The following is an 18,770-nucleotide window of genomic DNA, read 5'->3' as shown; positions in this document are numbered from 1 at the left end:
TTATTAGAGCTTTAGTTTTTCCTTTGCATCGTTATTACAATCTGATTTGTTATCTAAAGATGGATTTTTCTCATCTGATTTTTCTCCCCCAGAACTGCCTGTTGCCTTATTTCAATGCAATTTCCAATTATTGTCTGAAAAATCCCTCTATTGATTGTGTTAATAAGGAACAGATGGGTTGAAGGACAAATTAAACATTCGATGTCAGACAAACTATAATAGATGCAAAATGAGAAAAAGGGGAACAGTGAGATGAAAAAAGTGAGACAATGCTTGGTGTGCAAGGTGACATGTACTGTATAAGTTGTGATGCTCTCATTCTTTTCTGGAATCAGAAATCAATTAGCCTCCTGCAATGGCTGAATCTTTCTGCTTTGTATAGCAAGAATGAGAGCAGCTAATTATGAAAAAAAACACTGGAGCATCAGTCCAATCAAAAGACAATTCCATCTCAAAAATTGTGATTCCCGGCTCCCCAGTGTCCTTTTAGTGGTTAGAAATCCATAATTAGTGTTGTAGAAAAGAATGTCTAATTTAAATTCATGTGACAAACAGAATGTTTAGGGATAAAGCTGACATTACTCATGTAGCTGAGGAAATAGCAGCCTGACTGTAAGACCTACCTTGGCAAGCAAGGAATGAGCCAGGGAGCAGCTGCAAGGGTGAAGATGAGGTTGAGGGAGGGGAGAGAGAGAAGATGTGCAGAGAGGGGGGCTCAGCAGGTGACATATTTTTATGTAGGAGGGTGGAAGTGGGTGAGATTGTAAATTCAACTTCCTCCTCTCCGTTTACTAAACAAAAGGGGTCAGTGGAGGTTCTCAAGAAAGCCGAATGTATATATATTGTGGAGAATACAGACTTGAACTCACTGTCTTTCCTGTGACAATGTAGCCTTAAAAAAGTTTCATGATGGGCTAAAACTGGCTTTCAAATATACTGCAGTATTGTAGGCATCTTTTGGAGGAGAAAATCTATGTTTATCTTTCTAATGTTTTTGCAGGTTATGTAACATGAAATTACAAGTTTGTGCTTGTAATTTTGTGCTGGTTAAACAAGCACAAAAAGGTCATGGAAGACCCCTGATCTGGACTGCAGAAGGCAGGTAACTGGGACATGTGCTGTGTTTTGTGAAGTGCTTGATGTTTTGTGCCTCACACTTTGATTTTCAGCTTGCTTACAAAAGTCCTCAAACCATTTTTTAAATGAAACCACAGCCAGCAGCATGCGTTCTGTCAGCACTAATTATACAGTCTGTTTTACCTTAACCTGCTTGAATGTACGCTGCAAAAACAACATAGAAAAGGCTGAATCATCACAACCCTTGTGTCTTGTGTACTGTACTGTAAAGGAAGATGCCAGCTGCGCCTTTTCTGGCATTTAAATGTACTTTTAGGAGGGTATTGAACTTTAGCATTAATTCAAAAACTAATTTAGTTCTAAGGACTGCTTAGGACTCACTTTCAGTATTCAAGCTTGTAGACCTCAGCATCAATGCTGCTTTCATGAAAGACATGAACTCCTAGGGAGAACATTTCGCAAAGAGTTATTTAATTTGGTGCATTTTCTACAGTCTATATTCATGATATTTCAATGTGAGTAATGGACTGGCATATAAGGTTTTGCATTGGTGTAAGATGAAGAGCAATGCAGTTGTCTTAGCTGCAAGCTCTCATACAATTCAAAGTTACACATTAAAAGCATCACCCTCTTTAAAGGTTTTGTGTAAATTACTGTGTCAGTGAAATAAAATTTCATTTTTTACACATAAGTCAAGAATACCATGTGGAAATATGGTAATAAAATCTTTATTAAAATAAATTAGAAATACTTGTTCTTCATCTGTTCTTCATCATTCCCACAGGGGTAACAGGATTGGCAGAGGAAGGCAGATATCGTTTATTGTGACTGAGAGAATTCTCTCACAGCTCAATACCCTGGTGACCTTAGCAAATGTAGTAGCACTGACGTTAATCCTGTTCTCAAGTTAAAAAATGTGGGAACCAGTAAAGTCCAGTTATTTATTCCAAAATCTTTTAAGCCTTAAATGAATGTTTTATTGGACATCACGCAAAAGCATCAATTAAGTTGCAAGAACTCCATAGCCACTATATTTACACTTGCTGTATCAGTAATTTTTCAGATACTTCTTTATATAAAACACTGAAGTGTCCTTTCGGTACCTTTCCTGACTTTACTTGCAGAACGTTATTTAAACAGGATAGCTCTGTACACAAACACAGTAATTAATATACAGCTTTTAAGAAGCTGTATTTTTAAAGAAAATCTACACAGGTCTTGTTGATAATAAATCTACAAGATTTATTAACCTGAACATTGCCACGAAGCACAATGCAGTTCCTTGCTGTTGGAAGATCTTGGAAGATCTCTAAAATCTTGTTATTGTTGCTTTTTACAACAGATTTCAGCACCAGTATCTGAAAACAAAAATGTTAGAGTTAATCCAATAGGAAAGATCACTGAAGAAATGTTGCCTTGTACTGTATATCATAGAAGCTGTGCAGAGGCAGATACACAAGTTCCCCACAGCAGCACTTCGGTCTGCAGTCACAGTGGCATGTGCGGGGAGGAGTGCATAATCATTGAGGCAATCTGTGTGATGAAACATCTTGTTTTCGAAACTGATCACAGAAATTCCCATGTGGAATATTTCCATAATGTAATTGCAATAATCTTGTGCAGAGTTTCTCTGCGGTCACAGTAGTCTCTGTGTGGAATACCAGACTGGAGTCTCATTCAGGGATGGTGCTCTCTGCTCACAACAATATCGGTGTGGAATTCCATTTGTTGATCACAATAATTCTTTGTGGAATTTCCACTCTGGGGTCACACATCAACTACTATCAGGAAGAAAGGATCAGTGGAAATTAAAACAGAGTATCGCCCTGTTGCTACAGTAGTCACCGCCTGGAATGGTGCTTTCTGAAAGTGTTCATGTTTGAGGAGGGGGTGTAGTGAGCCATGTTCACAGAAGCCTCACAGTGTCATCACTGTCCAGGACCAGAGCTACACTTCTCTTTTATTGTTCCTCCTGTTGCTTCATGACGTTGGAATAATGGCCTAGAATCAGAGCTGCATTTCTCTTTTGATTATTGTTCCCGCTTAGTTCATTTTAGAGATAATTATGCTTTATACATTTTCCTTTTTTTTTCTTTGCCTGTCTCTTAGGATTCCTAAATGTTCCCAGTCCATCATAATGTGTTCCATCAAAATCCAGTACAGGTTCCTCTGGTCAGTTCAACTTGCTTCTGATGAAGTACATCCCAAGAATCAACAATTCAAGAACAACAGTATAAGCTAAAGTCTCTCGCAAGGCTGATATTATCCTGGACCTGCAGCTGATGAACACTTCAGAGTTTCTTTGGTGGTCCCAAACCATACACCAGGAACTACCATTGCTGTTTGTGAAAAAAGGGAAAACTGGACATTAACAAGCCAACCTAAGCAGCTCTGTGTGGAAACCCTTGGTCTGGGACATTGAGCTCCAATTGTTTCTTTTCGGGATCAAGAAGTTTTATTTCTGGAAAGGCTGGAGAATGTGGAGGTACTTTTCACTTTCAACTTGCAGTTCTCCAGCAGGACAAACACTACAAGAGTGCGACCATGAATACATGAATGAAGCATACAGTCTAATACAATGAGACATTTTTGAATGTCAATGAGTACATTAAGTTGAAACATGCACCAATCATTAGTGTGAAACAGAAAGATAAGATGCAATTATGTTGTTGTGAATTTATTCTTGGTTATAGTTCAGATGCAGTGGACATATTTTCTGCCAGGTTACACAATTTACAAAAAATTCCTTGTAAACGATTTCTGTCTTTGACTTCACCTGGTTTATTTCCTTTACTTTTTTGCTGGATTGATTTGATTTTATCCATACATTAAACACATCTATATCACGAATGAATCTCCTGTGCATTGCAAAAGCATACTCAGGGCAGCCTGATCTAGGCAGAGTGTTGTTGGCACAACACAGATCCCACTTCTTAATGATTAGCTTCACCATGCTTAAAGGCATATTCAGTGTCTTTGAGATTTTAGTACACCCTTCTCCTGCTCTGTGCCTTTCTGCAGCTTTTCAGCAACAACTACAACTTGACTGCATGATATTCACTATCTGACTGATGAGTTTTACAGAGGCAGGTGTATTAATTCTACATTAGACACAGTGTACATGAATACCAATATTCCATATTGAATGAGTATTATTTGCTGAGTTCTACAGGGTGTCCAGACCAGACATCTTAGAAAAAGAACAAGTTAGCTTTCATTTGATTATTTTTATTCTGGCACAAATTACAATTAGTCCAAATTAAACAAAACAAAGGAACTTCCATGATAAAGTCCTAAATGTGGGTTTGCTGGCCTCTAGAGCCTTCAGAATGAGGAAGAGGAGAACGAGAGAGAACGTCCCGCTCAGGAATCAATCTGCCATGTCAGCACAGTCTAATGCCTGTTTATGGGCACTGCAGGGCCTCACCTCTACAAATTACCAGCTGTCTGAACAAAGACTGCACCGTTTAACGAGCAGAAGAGCAAACGTTACAGATTAGGAACTCTGCAACTTTTGGGTTTTTTTTAGCTGTTAACTCAGCTTATTCCTTGGAGCCACAAAGATTTCTGATGAAGATGTTAATATGTCAAGAGTCAGGGGGTGAAAATACCCACATTTGATCTCCACACGTCACCCCAAAAATGAAACGGTGGTTTTTCGGGACTTTTTGGAAACAGGGTAGTCAAGGTGAAACAATTTCCTCTTCCAGTGACAATTAGGAAAATAAAAAAACAAAAAAGTATTATTTAAAAGTAAAATAAAAAATAAAAAACACTGTAATCTTCTCTCGGGTACATTTTCTTAAATATCTTAAATATGTAGGTGCTGTTCCTTGAGAAACTGGTTCACAGTTAATTGATATCTATTGAAAATTTTCAATGTAATGAACTGAACTGCGTGCATGCTTGCATTTTCAAATGTCTAATGTAAGCCATCTAAAACGTTCCACGCACGATGAGAGAGAAACAACACAAAGAGATCTTCACTGATACCAGTGTGAAGTGTTGTAACGCCACCTAGCGGTGCTACTTGTCAGTTTCTGTGACGATGGCTATACAAATTAATTAAAGTTTCAAGAGCTGCGTCAGCATGCGTAGGCTGCAAAGGAACAAGTAATAGGTTTATTCCATGCTGAAAAAAAGAAGAAAGAGAACACAACGTTTCGGCCGTGGAGCCTTCTTCAGGTGTGAGAGAGACAGGGCCAAATTAATTAAAGTTTCAAGAGCTGCGTCAGCATGCGTAGGCTGCAAAGGAGCAAGTAAAAGTCTATTCCATGCTGAAAAAAAGAAAAGAAACACAACGTTTCGGTTGTGGAGCCTTCTTCGGGTGCCAATTTGGAATTTCACACCCGAAGAGGGCTCCACAGCCGAAACGTTGTTTCTTTTCTTCTCTTTCAACATAAAAGAAACCTTTACTTGTTCCTATACAAATTAAAAACCGGCGTTAGGGCCGCCGGGAGCGGTAAAAGGAAAGATGAAATCATGCCCGAGGAGGCTCAAAATCAAATATCCATCTGATTTAGAATTAAAAATGTAAGTTTATCATAAAAAACTATCATTTGTTTTAAAATATGTTCTGCTATTATTATCGTTTTTCTAATTAGTTTGTGATCAACAGACATGGGAAAGCCCGTAATGAAAGCGAACAATGGAAGGAGACGGCCACAAGAGGGCGCGCCAGTAACGTCCTGCGGCGGTGACTGGTAAGTGAAAGGTTTGTTATGCGACAAATATTATCATATGCAGAATTTGTAAACTCTCCAAATTTAGCTTTAAAAATTATTTGCATGCGTTTTCTGCGTAATGTGCGCTCCTAGAATTCAACATATCTGTTTCAATTACATTTTAGCTAAGTACCTGAAAGTCATGAGTGAATGAATCGCTTACCGGTGTCGACATAAACACGAATGGCACTAATATAAACTCATCACAACTAACACCCTGTGGTCAGGGTAGAAGGGACCTACAATACCAGTAATAAAGCTTGTTAACCTCAATACAAGGTCGAACATGCCTTGAGTTCATCATCGTGAGCGTAGTTTGTATTGATACAGGTGCGTAAATAAAGGTTAAAACGAATAAAGGTCAGACGGGATGTCGGTGTGGTGGAGGACTGAGCCAGGATCGCTGCCAGGTGGCGCTGGGTGTGGGTGACGGTACCACACGTCCTCACCACTGGTGGGCTCTCTCTCGACGGACCAGGACTCCATTTTGAGTTGTGAGGGTCAGTCTCTCCTCTGTTGTTCCTCCCGTAATCTTTATATTTGCCCCGCCACTTGGTTTCAGTACGTTGTACTGATAGTTAAATACTCGTTTTAACTAGATAGACAAGATTTTATTGTCCTCTGAGGGGAATTATTTGTGGACACCCAGCACTCCTGTACATTTAAATAGAATCCAAACAAAAAAGAGAGAAGAAAAACATTGCACATTATTCTATTACAAAAAATAAGAAAAACATTGCTCATCACTCTATTGCACATGTACTGTAAAGTATAACACATCACAACATGTAACATTTATAACACATCACAAAACATATCGCACTCAAGTGGGTGGTAAGAGTCAAAATTGTGTTTATCCTTCACATTTGCGTTGACAGCTTGGATAGTGGAACACAGGAATGTTTGTATCTGTTTGACTCACATCTGGGAACCCTGAAACATTTGCCAGAAGGAAGAAGTTGATATTTGGAGTTGAGGATGTGGGAAGGATCTGATATAATTTTCCTGCTTGTTTGATTATGGCTTTTTCGAAGATTGTCTGCAGGGAGGGGTGCTGTTAAACTCCCGTGACCTTCAAAGCTGTCTGGATTAGGCGGGTACTTTGTGATTTAAATTGAACTGATAGATGACCAAACCACACTGAAATACCATATCTGATAATGCCCTCGATTACAGCACTGTAAAAGAGTAGGATTACTTCCTGTCGGACCCCAAACACTCTTAGTCTTTGCAGGAAATATAAGCGCTGCTGAACTTTGGAGCAAACACTCTCAACATGAGTAGACCAGCACAGGTTACAGTCTACTGTATGTGTACACCTGAGTATTTATATAAGTCAACCTGAGTGATAAGTTTGTTGTGGATTACTACCTGTGAGGGATCACCAACTGTTTTGGGATCGAAAACTATTTCTTTTGTTTTTTTAGCATTCAAAATTAGGCTGTTGTTGTCACACCATTGCACAAATCTTTGAGTTTCTGACATGTACACAGATGAGCTGCTACCTCTATGCATTAAGCCAAGAACAGCTGTATCATCTGAGAATTTGAAAATGAAGTTGCTTTGACTACTGCTAGTACAATCATTTGTATAAAGTGTGAACAGAACTGGAGAGCTCACACAGCCCTGAGGGGCACCTGTGCTGATAGATCGTGACTCGGAAAGAGTTTTGTTGACCCTGACATACTGTGTGCGGTTTGTTAAAAATGAATTGTACCTTCTTATAATGTTGTGGTTAATAGACATTTGCTTCAACTTGCTTATCAATAGATGGGGCTGTAGCGTATTAAGTCCAGAAACAGCATCCGAGCATAGGCATTGGGGTCCTCTAGGTGTCTTAGAACAAGATGCATAATGCTGTTGATTGCATCATCGGTGCTCCTCCAGTGTTTATATGCAAACTGATATGGATCCAGTACAGTGTTCACTTCTGAGCACAGCACGGATACCATAATCCTCTCAAAGCATTTCATCACAACAGTCGTCCATGCTATCGGCCTGTAGTCATTGTTATCTGAGGGACAATAAATGTTTTGCAATGATATTTAGTTAAAAAATAAAATACTATATGAGGTCTAAGCACATGGAGAAGAGAGGAAAACCATCGGCCGTTGTTGGTTGGCCTTTTAAATAAAAGTATGAAACCAGCATTTTTTATAACCTGCAAACATTTAGGTTTGATATCACTTCAACTAAGGAACCGGCTGACTCAATTAAAAAAAAACCAACACAACACAAAGTGCAAGTAACTAAACGGGGTGCCTTGTGTGTTTAACGGGGTGGTGCGGTGGCTCTGTGGCTCAGGATCTGCGCCTCTGGCTGGAGGGTTGCCGGTTTGTATCCCGCCGTCAGCAGAGGAATCCTACTCCATTGGGCCCCTGAGCGAGGCCCTTCACCCCAGCTGCTCCAGGGGCGCTGTATAAATGGCTGACCCTGCGCTCTGACCCCCAGCTTCTCTCCCTGTCTGTGTGTCTCATGGAGAGCAAGCTGGGGTATGCGAAAAGACAAATTCCTAATACAAGAAATTGTGTATGGCCACTAAAGTGATCTTATCTAAAATCAGAATGATATTTGTGGAGCTGTCTGCTGTGTGTGTGGGGAGGGGTGTTGCTTTTCATAAACAAAGTGATTATATTAAGATGTTTTTTTTGTAAGTCTGTTAAAAAAGCTTACATTTGCATCTCAAGAGCAAGAGCTTTTGGGGGCCCTGTCTGCCTGTCAAGCAGATCTCCCCTTTGGGACAATAAAGCAGGTGAGCCCAGGCTGATCAGGCCCGAGAGTCTGCCAGGTGAAGAATGCAGGAGTGGATGTCTGGGGGGGAAGTATTGCATTACTACACAGAACTGTCTGCGGTGCATCCAGGAGGAACAGGGCAAGAAAGGTTGAGCTTTAAAACACCTGCTTAAAAACACAGAAAAACAACACTGATGAAAAGCAGCTCTACATTAGTTTGGCACCCAAGCAAGGATCTTGAATTTTTTTGCAGTGTGGTCAGTGTGTCCAAGACCGCCAATATGAGGTCCTTCTATCTGGGTGACGATTTAGACTGCCCAGGTTCAAGTACAATAGCACTGAGTTATCTTTTATTCCCAAAGCTATTAACCTACTGGTTAATCGATTGTATATTTTACTTTATTTTCTTTCTTTCTCATCATACACGTGCAGTACGTGTCTTATTTGTTATTGGTTTCATGTTGTGTTAAATGGATTGTGTTGTGTTTTTTACATGCCTGCAAAGCAATTTTCCCATCTGGGACAGTTAAAGGAAGGAACATTGTGAAAGTGTCCATTGTCCTCGTGATCAGGGGTTGAAAACGAAGGATGGTTAAAATTACAGAGTACAGCAAGTGTGAAAGGTGACACCTTTCATTGATTCCTGTGGGTAGATTCAGCAAGTCCAGTGGTTTCGAGCACATGATCATGCAGTGTTGATAAAAGTTTTTCATGTTTGTCATTTGGGTTAGTTCTGTTCTTTGTACAGTCTGGTTGGTCGATCTGTCTGTCTTGCATAAATGTACACAAGAGAGCCTGAGCCAAAACAGAGCATAGTTCTTTATCCATAACACTGAGTCAGCCAGACAGTGGAAGCCCATATGAATAGATCTATTATAAAATATGGGAGTTGGTCAAGTCTGAAGGAGAAAAGAAAAGGATTACGAAAAGGGATCAACAAACACATGAGTCAGCCCTCTGTAAAGCACTTAAAGGTAGAATCTCCACTGCCAGGAATCCCCCATATACAGGTAAGTTTGACGTCACATCTCATGCCAGAGTTTCCACAGCCTGGGGGCAGTGTGGGTGGTCGCCTGTGTTTTCAGCTTCAGGAGTAAGACACAAACACAGCCTACCAGCGTGGGGGAGGCTTGTCTGGTCGTGCCCAGACGGGATGAATGTCCCTACATTGTGTCAAACCCAACTGGTTGTTTTTTTTTATTGCACGTGCTCTTTGCACAGATTCTAGATTTTGAGTACAATATATTAAATCACGCGTATCCTCAGACATTTACAATGCATATTGTAAGGGTCTAGCATATTATGAAATTAAAAGTATTGAAAATCAGTTTTTAATCACTTGTGCAGTCCCATCAGAACTCCCTGCCAAGCAAGATTTCTTTATATAGTGTTATAATAGGTGTCAAACTGGGAAACTAGTACTGCAGTCCGCATGGACCAAGCAGATACGATCCCGGGCGTAACGGAATGTCCTTCTCCGACAGCACCAAGCAGAGCTGTGTGGAAAGCTGTAGAAGCACGGAAGTTTATTTAACAGGCGTCGGCAATTGAAGGATTACCTGTGCAGGGCTGTACTGTTGTGATGGACAAGATGGACAGTGCAGTAAATGGAATAAATTAATGCCTGAACTTGGGGATTGTGGAGTGGGGGGGTGAGATATTGTTTCACTACTCTGCTTTCACAGTAACGTGTAGAATCAGGAAGTCATTTTAACAAATGTAAGCTGTAAATTTTGGCAGCACTGGAAAACAATCTCCTTTTAAGGCCCTTGTAGTTATTTGCCAGCTCCTGTTATTGGTGGCCACACACAAAGGTTAGTAGGTCACTGGGAAGATTTTTATAAAACGATAAACTTTACTAGGAACTTTGGAGGGTTTCCTGTGAGAGCCTCCCGTAAAATGGAGCCAGGGGCATCAGAGACTAACACAGGCCGAGTGTGCTTCTTCAGTCTGTGGGTACTGAAATCAGGAAGAGACTGGTGCTTGTGAAATTGCACCTCTGAAGGTGTGAGGAGTGCACACTGGCAGTGATCCCCACTGGCACTGATCACAACTCTTGTCACCTACAAGACAAGAGCAGTGGTTTCTCTAACCCGGTGGTTCTCAAACTGTGGTACGCGTACCGGCAGTGGTACGCGGAGTGCCGCCAGGTGGTACGCCAAATGACCCTGGAACTGTGTCGTGTGCGCTGAAAAATCAGGATGGGTTTTCATATTTTGTATTTTAATACGTGTCGAATACGCAGCCTACGTACTACGATACAGCGCGCACTAATACTTAAGTGGACACAAGATATACTCTGTAATTCTATACCACTCTATAGGAATGCGTGCTACGGACGCAAGTGACCAATTATATTTAAAAAAAGCTACCCTATCTCCAGCAAATAGGGAGAAAGGAGAATGTGCGTGATTTTGGAACAGTGCCAACTTTGTAAACACAGGAATGCATAGAAATACATTCTATGCATTTTTATGCTATGAACGCTGGCAATCTTGTGAGCACAGGAAAGCGTGATAGATAACAGAAAAATATTTAAGAACTGTTCTAAGTTAATTTGAGAAAAATACACCGAGCGTCTCTGTGTTTCGCTCCCATGCGCATGAAATAAAAACTTTTAATAAATACGGAAATAAAAACGGAAATGTGGAAAAATGCAAGCTTGCGTATTGCTAAAGCAGGTAAGCTACACTATTTTTGAAGAACCTTATTTACCGCTGGCAGAAGAGCTGACACGTATTATGTGTGGAGAAAAAGCTGCTAAACAGCTCGACCTGCTGCCCCCCCCCCGAAAGACACAGTCATTCATAGAATTATTGATATGGCAGATGATGTCAAAAGTATACTGATAGAGCGCGTTAAGATGAGCAGATGTTTTTCACTGCAATTAGATGAGTCTGTAGTCGATTTGGCCAATTTGCTCATTTACGTTAGATACGAGTTTGAGGGTACGTCCCATGAGGACTTTCTGTTCTGTAAACCGCTACCAACAGGATCTACAGGAGAGCACATATTTCAGCTTCTGAATGAATTTATCGAATAGAATGGCATCGACTGGATAAAATGTGTCAGAGTTTGTACAGACGGTGCTAGAGCAATGACAAGCCGACACAGTGGTGTAGTTGCACGAATTAGAGAGGTTGCTCCAGAAATTAATGTACGCATTGCAACATCCACCGCGAGACCTTTGCCGTCAAGAAAATGCCTGAGGATTTAAAATCTGTTAGACTCTGTTGTGAATTGTATCAAGGCTCGAAAAATTAATTCACATCTGCTTTGCTCGACTAAACAGGCTCACCCCTCTCACTGAAATGGTGCTTTTTTATTAGTTGTTGTTACTGTTTTTTTTCTGTAAAACACTTTGAGAAGCCACATTTAAAGGCGCTATATGAAATAAAGTTTATTATTATAATATTTATTATATGTATGTGTGAGTGTGTGTGCACGCGCGCTCATGTTGGTCATTGAGAATTTCTGGGGTTCCTATGAGATGATGACTTGTAGGTGGTACTTGGATGCTTTAGTTGGATTAGGGGTGGTACTTGGTCCAAAAAGTTTGAGAACCACTGCTCTAACTGGTTTACAGTCTCACCATGGGTCCAATCAAATGGAAAAGCTATATTGCCCTCCTACGTACTGTATTACTTGGATCACTTGTAACATAATTTACATAAGAGCTAAAGAATATATATAGAGAGGTAACATACAGGAGATAATCAGTGTATACTGGTAATTGAAATGATCAAATCAGATCAGTTCAAAATACTTTATTCATCCCCAAGGAGGTAATTTAAGCAGCAAGCAGTGCAACATACACCACACACCAAATAAAATAACGTTAGTGAGAAAAAAAAGAGCTTCTTCAGCCTACACACTGGTCTCCTTGTGGACACAGTCCAATGTGAGGAGCTTGTGGGGCTGAGTGATCCTGTTAGAGTCACACTGGTATAAGATAGAGTACCACAACCCTGAACAACTCTGCAGGCTGCAATAGCATTCCAGGGATTAACATACCTTTCCTTTATAACAAAGAGAATATGCACTAAGAGGGGTGTATTTAAAAGTTTTTATTGTAGAAAAATACAAGGCAAATAAAAACATACAACAATTTAGCTTGAAGCCATGGAAAACAATGAAAAATATCAAAAGGAATCAATAATTTACCATTGAAATAAACAAATTAAACAAACTTAAAAATAAAAGTAATCCATTTCCATGTAGTTTTATACTTTGCTTAATCAATCATTATGTAAATATTGAAACATCTGGTGTTTTATTAAATAAAATAACCAGAAAACATCAAAGAGCATCTACTGTATAATAATTTAACATAACCAAATAAATACATCCACTTAAAATATCCTTGAATTGACATGTTATTAAAAATAAATCCTAAAAAGGCTGATTCTTTTTTCTGATGATTTCTTAATTTAAAAGATGTTTTACATGACTTGGTAATTGGTCTAACAGCCCAGAAAGTAGTTGGTGTACAAAACGCGAAGAACCCTTCTCGTATAGCTGTACTCCATCATGTATTGTCCATTGAAGAGGTACGTAAAACCTGCAAAATAGGAATTGCCAGAAGTTAAACAAATACAATGGATTATAAATGTGACCAATGACAGCTGTGTTAGTGAATACACACCAATAGCAAAATCACGCAGACATTAAATATCCTTGTAGAAAACTATTTCAGAATTTGGAAATATCTTATTATGAGATGTCTTGAACAGATCAGGCAAAAATGTGCTTTATTGGGGAAGATTATTTGTATAGCCCCAGTTTTTTATTTATTCTTAAAAGTAAGTGAAGTAGCAAAAATAATTCTAATTGAATTACTTTTCAATGTTTGCTGTTTTACAGTAAACATAGTAACCGTTTTTGACTTCACTTATGTCACATGTTCGTTGTTTGTAGTCAAGAAGACACCTGTCAAAATGACTGTTCTGTAAGTGATTTCTTCCTACTTGTCAGGGAAGACACAAACCTCTGTCTTGTAAGGCTGCATCAACTTTATTGCCAATTCCAGGGAAGACGTCCTTAATGGATTGTGGGAAGCCTTGGTCCACCTTCCTAGTGGCCTCATCATAGCTGTGACCAGAGACAGAGACCAACAGGTGAGAAAGGATCTAGCAGCAGGACTCAGAGCATCTGGTTCAGAGGTTCTGATGTTTGACATTAAAAGGTCTACCTGTAGATCTGGTTGCCAGTGAAGAAGAGGGCTTTGCGAGACTGTTCATCGTAAACAGCAGCATCGATCTTGGTCACACTCCGTGGGAGGCCCAGAGTGGTAATGCTTTTGGGGTATCCCTGGACAATGTCATATCCAAACAGAGCCCACACCCGGTTTCCTGCGGAAAATCACAGATGAGCATCTTCATTCATATCTCTCCTTACCTTTATATGGCATAGTATGATATCATATACAGTATGTGATGTAGACATTCATGATTGCAATTTGGATCATATGAGGTACCCTGTAACATATTCTCTGATGCCCGGTTAAGACTGCATGATCACAGCTGTCCAGTGCACTTCACTTCGCAGACAGAACATACTGACCTTTAAAGAGATACACCCTGTCACTTTCCATGCTCTCGTAGGCTGCGTCGATGTTGTCAGGGAGCTCAGGCCAGAAGTACTTGATTCTGTGTTGCTCCACTTTGGATGACTGGCTGAAACTGCGCCAAAAGAAACTAAAGAGAAAGACACACTTTCAGTCAGGTGGCTGCTTTGTTGCCAAACAAGAAAATTGCTTTAAATTTCTTTTTAAATCCCCTTCAAACAATATTTTAGTATAGCCAAGTCTAATCTCCTGATTTAACATAGTGTAGAAATCCTGTTGTATCACATTCAACTTTGAGAGGATCTGCAGAAGTGCTCTGTTCTTCTTTATCCTTAACCCTGCAAGAAACAGGACATGATGTATTCCTGCCATTAAAGGGGCTGTAAACACAGAAACACCCGGAGCGTGTTTCCTTCGCTGTATAGGAATGTACTGTACGTGGTTGTTGTATTTACCTGCCCTTGAAGAATATCTTCTCTCCTCGCAGGGTTGTGGCGGCGTCCAGGGACAGGCGCGGGTCACAGGCGTTGGGGGTGGTTGGGCCTGGGTTGGGGTCAGGGTTGCCTCCGTCCACATCTGGGTTTGGGCCTGAGGGTCCACCAGATGAACACCAATCAACACAGAGCATGGAAATGTGTCTCTTTAATTCCCTCTAGAAATTATACATTGATTTCTGGAGCTCCTACTTACCGTAAAGGAACTGTATTCCTTCAATGTCATCCTGAGGGAGGGAGAAGGTGTTGGGATCTACGTAGCTGTAGACGGGGAACATCAGTGCCCCAGGGTCGGTGGAGTGGGACAGGCCCAGAGAGTGGCCAAACTCGTGGGCAGCTACCAGGAACAGGTTGTACCCTGCAGGAGAGATCGCTGTACACTCAGAATAGGTAATGGTGTGTGTTCGGAAGAGAAGTAAGGCTCTATAACAGGACTTTCTGATCTGCCTGAGCTTTTGTTAAGCATCTGAGCAAAATAGGGTCTTTCCTCTCACAGAAATGCGTGTTTGGTTCAAATGGCTTTCTGTTTAAAAAAGGGCATCTGCTAAGCAGATAACATCAATAAACTAACCATTGTCAGAGGCCAACAAGGCGATAAGGCATCACAATGTGCTTTCAGACAGCTTTGCTCCCAAGATTGGTCAGAGGGAAATTGCCACACACAACACTCCTCTCAAAAATGGGTCCTCGCCTCTGGCTTCTTACCTATGGATCCGCTGGTGAACGTTTCGTCCTCGTCAAAGTGGGCATCTCCACCGATTCCCTCGCTGGGAGCGAAAGCATGAGCCAAAGTACCGTCTGGTCCATCGAAAGGGTAGTAATCGCCGTGAACTACAGGTGGAAAAGAACAGGGTTCAGCTGCGCCCCAGACCCCAGCCAGGTTCAAGATAAATACTGAAGCTATAGCTGGCAGTGCTGAAGCTAGAAGCTGACCTTTTCATTGCAAAATTAGAAAAACGTGCTACTAGGCTAATTAACGTTTCATGCAAAAAGGTTTACCTCCGGCCCCAAAGGAGATCATGATGTCGGCGGTGCCGCTGTAGATTCGGGTGAAGCGCAGAGGGGTGACCTTGGCCCACACTTGGAGAGCTCTCTCTATGGCTCTGTCCACGTCCTGCACTGCCATGTCCGGCGTGTAGTTCTCAATCCTGCAGGCATTCATTCAGAATCAACCCAAAATGCCCCTTTTCCCCACAGCATCAGCATTTTTCAGATTTTTCCTGTTTATATGCCTTTTCTACACACTGCTACCAGAGCAGCTTTAGATGGCATTAACATACTTTAAACAGTCTATTAAAATGTTTTAGGAGTTTTAGAAAAAAACGTATATCCGATTTAAGCTCAGCATTTTTAATACGCCACCGAAAGTTTATTTTGATGTGCGAGTGCATCACACCCTGGGTCGAAATGTATTTAACAATGAGTCCCTACAGGGTCACAGTGGCAACACCATGCCGGAATGGGGAGTCAGTCCACTCATATGCAAAGAGGGGGCAAGACAATGCTGGGACACCAGTTCACCAGAAAGGATGTCTCTCGACCGTGGAGGAAGCTCATCTGTATTGTAACTTACCTGTAGGTCAGGCTGGTTTTTGGCCACTTGATATTCCCTTGGAATGTGGAGTACTGGGCTACATCAGGGACTCCACAGCGAGGTTTATTCATCATCTGCATTGTGTCCGAGTCCAGGGTTCCGGTCACCTTCAGCCCGAAGAACCTCTGCATCTCTCTCACCTTCTCAGTCATGGGGCTGATCCGGCGTCTCTGGATGGGTTCCTCTGAAGTGGTGAGGTTAAAGAACCTCTTCAGATAGGCCTGCCGAAGAGACAAGGGTCACGTTACAAGCACAGCTCTCGCTGCCTCTGGCTAAGCATTGTTTTTCACCTCTTTTTTAAATGCAGCGTTTGTATCAAATTGGATATTAAAAATAAGGAAAGTCAGGACTGTGATGTCGAGGAGCAGCAAGTGTCAGGAGAAGAAGCCCGAGAGAGCCAAGCCAGTAAAGGTTTACCTCTGCCACCTCCTCATTGCTCTTCGCGGTGCTGGGAAGCGATATGGGGAGGGAGCAGGCGGCGGCCGCCAGGCTCAGGAGCAGCAATGCGCTGAGAGTCTTCATTGTTCCACGGGGACCTGTGGGTTCTTGTGTTCTGCCTCCTGGAACCCTTGTCTCTTTTATAGCCCAAGTGTCTGGGCTGTTGTGAAACAGGTTTAGTCATGTTTCTCAAAGTCCAGTGAGTAAACTTCAGGAAGGAAATTTTACACCCTGTTTTGTCATCGATGAGGAAATCATTAAGCAGTTCCCACTATAATTATTGAAAACATATATTAATTAAAAATAGATATATAACACGTGTATATAGTTGATGAAGAGTATACATGTGGCACTCTGATATGATGGAAGAGCTTTAAAATTAAAGAAAACTCCAGCAATTTAGATCAGTCCACCAAAATTCACTCGGGTGTGTTGAAATAAAACAATGAAGGGAAACGTCCACAAAATTTCAGCTCTGCTTATCTTGCAGGGATAAGTCAATGGTGTGAACTGGTGAATTAAAAGCTTCTAAAATGCTCTCCAGGTAAGAGGAGAAAGAGAGTCTTTATTATCCCCAAGGGGCAATTTGTTTTGCAGCAGTAGGCAACCTGAAGAAAATCACAAAAATAAACAATACACATAAACAGACAAGAGAATCCTCTCTTGAGCAGGGTTATTTCACAGGTATAAATGAATTCTAAGCCTGTTTGTTTTTAGAGTGGGAAATCTGTATCTGCATTCTGAGAAGAGTAACTGGAATTCATTAAAGGAGGGAATATGCTTTGTTCACTTGTAACTGATGGACATGGGGAGATGCTTCGTTTTCAACACTGTCTCCTGCTGCTGCACAGTCTCCTCCCAAGACTGGGAGAGCCCTTGTGATTGAGTGCGGTCTGTCCCAGTGCCATCCTGCCCTTCTCCACCGCAGGGCAGTCTGGTGGTCCTGCACATAGCTCTCCCTGTGCCTGACCTGCTGCCTGGGTCTAGAATGCTGTCCTTCTCCTTCAGCACTGTGACTGTGTGGTGAAGGAAGCTCACCAAAACTGGAATTTCAATGACGGCAACAATACTTACTGTTGTGTTGCATATACTGTATATGGTGTTAACAATCGTAGAATAATGTGATGAACACTGGTGGTCCTGATACGCATACACAAAGATACATGCAGTGTGGTATTCTGTCCTCGTAGGATGAACTGATGACTAAATGTACAGTGTGTGCAGAGACACATTTAAGATTACAGTTCAGACCTGCCTGGCCGAAACAAACTGTAGCTTTTCAAGTCTGAACTGGTCAGATATTTGCCACCAGAGGGCATATGTGGTCAAACATCTTTTGACTTATTAATTTAAAAAACCTAACTTCATGATAAGATGTTTTTTTTTAATTTTTTCAAAATAACATTACAATTCTGACAAAATAACGACTCAATAAATCTCTTTAGAATTTAAAGACATTTTAAACATTCTGAAAATTGTTTTTTACATTTTTATGACAGAACAACTGTAAAGAAGCACAAATGGTCTATATAAATGATATTTCATCTTCATACTTCATCTATGTAGTACTTAATTGTTTTATTGTAGGGTTGAATCTGCTTTCTTGCTTTAGGTAGAACAACTATAAATTACTAAATTACTTTTGTCTGCAAGTGCATCGAAGTCCAACTAAGATTGGAAGCCTGACCTAAAGCCATTTTCTTTAATATGTCAGTGTGGACATACTTTATTGAATTATGACCTCAGTTGCCAAATGAAAGTGATGTAAACACTGATCTGTGTGATGCAGTGGCTTTTCACTCTCATTCAGAAGGTAATGAACAACTTTCAGAACTTGTCTAGTGGCTGTAATCCAATTATCTCTGGCTGCAGATACTGTACATGGGTTGTCAGAAATCTGGAATATAGTGTTGTCTGATTTTTTTTTTGTTTTTTTTTATTCTGGAACAGCAGCAGGACTTGGTCCAAAGAATAAAGTGATTTAACTATATAAATGTCTCTAATTCTAATAGATAAAAGTGCAAATCATTTACCATCCAGTGTTTTAACAGGCTTTCTGAAACATTCAAACATTAGGCTTTGAAAGGCTCATGTCATGTTGCATAATATGTTCTTGTCTTACCCTGTACTCAACAAAGCCTTTA

At 40.8% G+C, this 18,770-nt stretch overlaps 1 protein-coding gene across 1 annotated transcript; it reads right to left on the bottom strand.

Moving 5' to 3' along the window:
- Positions 1 to 12,586: 12,586 nt before the first annotated feature.
- LOC148830037 (collagenase 3-like) lies at positions 12,587 to 16,740 on the bottom strand. The gene is made up of 10 exons (XM_088921967.1): positions 16,606 to 16,740; positions 16,168 to 16,409; positions 15,594 to 15,742; positions 15,300 to 15,425; positions 14,791 to 14,952; positions 14,556 to 14,688; positions 14,097 to 14,230; positions 13,726 to 13,885; positions 13,522 to 13,625; positions 12,587 to 13,095 (listed from the first exon to the last, which is right to left on the bottom strand). The coding sequence occupies exons 1-10, from the start codon at positions 16,708 to 16,710 to the stop codon at positions 12,998 to 13,000; spliced, it is 1,413 nt and encodes a 470-aa protein (XP_088778093.1). The 5' UTR covers positions 16,711 to 16,740; the 3' UTR covers positions 12,587 to 12,997.
- Between the last annotated feature and the right edge of the window lie 2,030 nt (positions 16,741 to 18,770).

The sequence above is a fragment of the Atractosteus spatula genome, chromosome 7 (genome assembly GCF_055471065.1).
Source record: "Atractosteus spatula isolate fAtrSpa1 chromosome 7, fAtrSpa1.hap1, whole genome shotgun sequence".
Classification (NCBI taxonomy): Eukaryota; Metazoa; Chordata; class Actinopteri; order Semionotiformes; family Lepisosteidae; genus Atractosteus; species Atractosteus spatula.
This window is presented reverse-complemented; position numbering and strand designations above follow the sequence as displayed.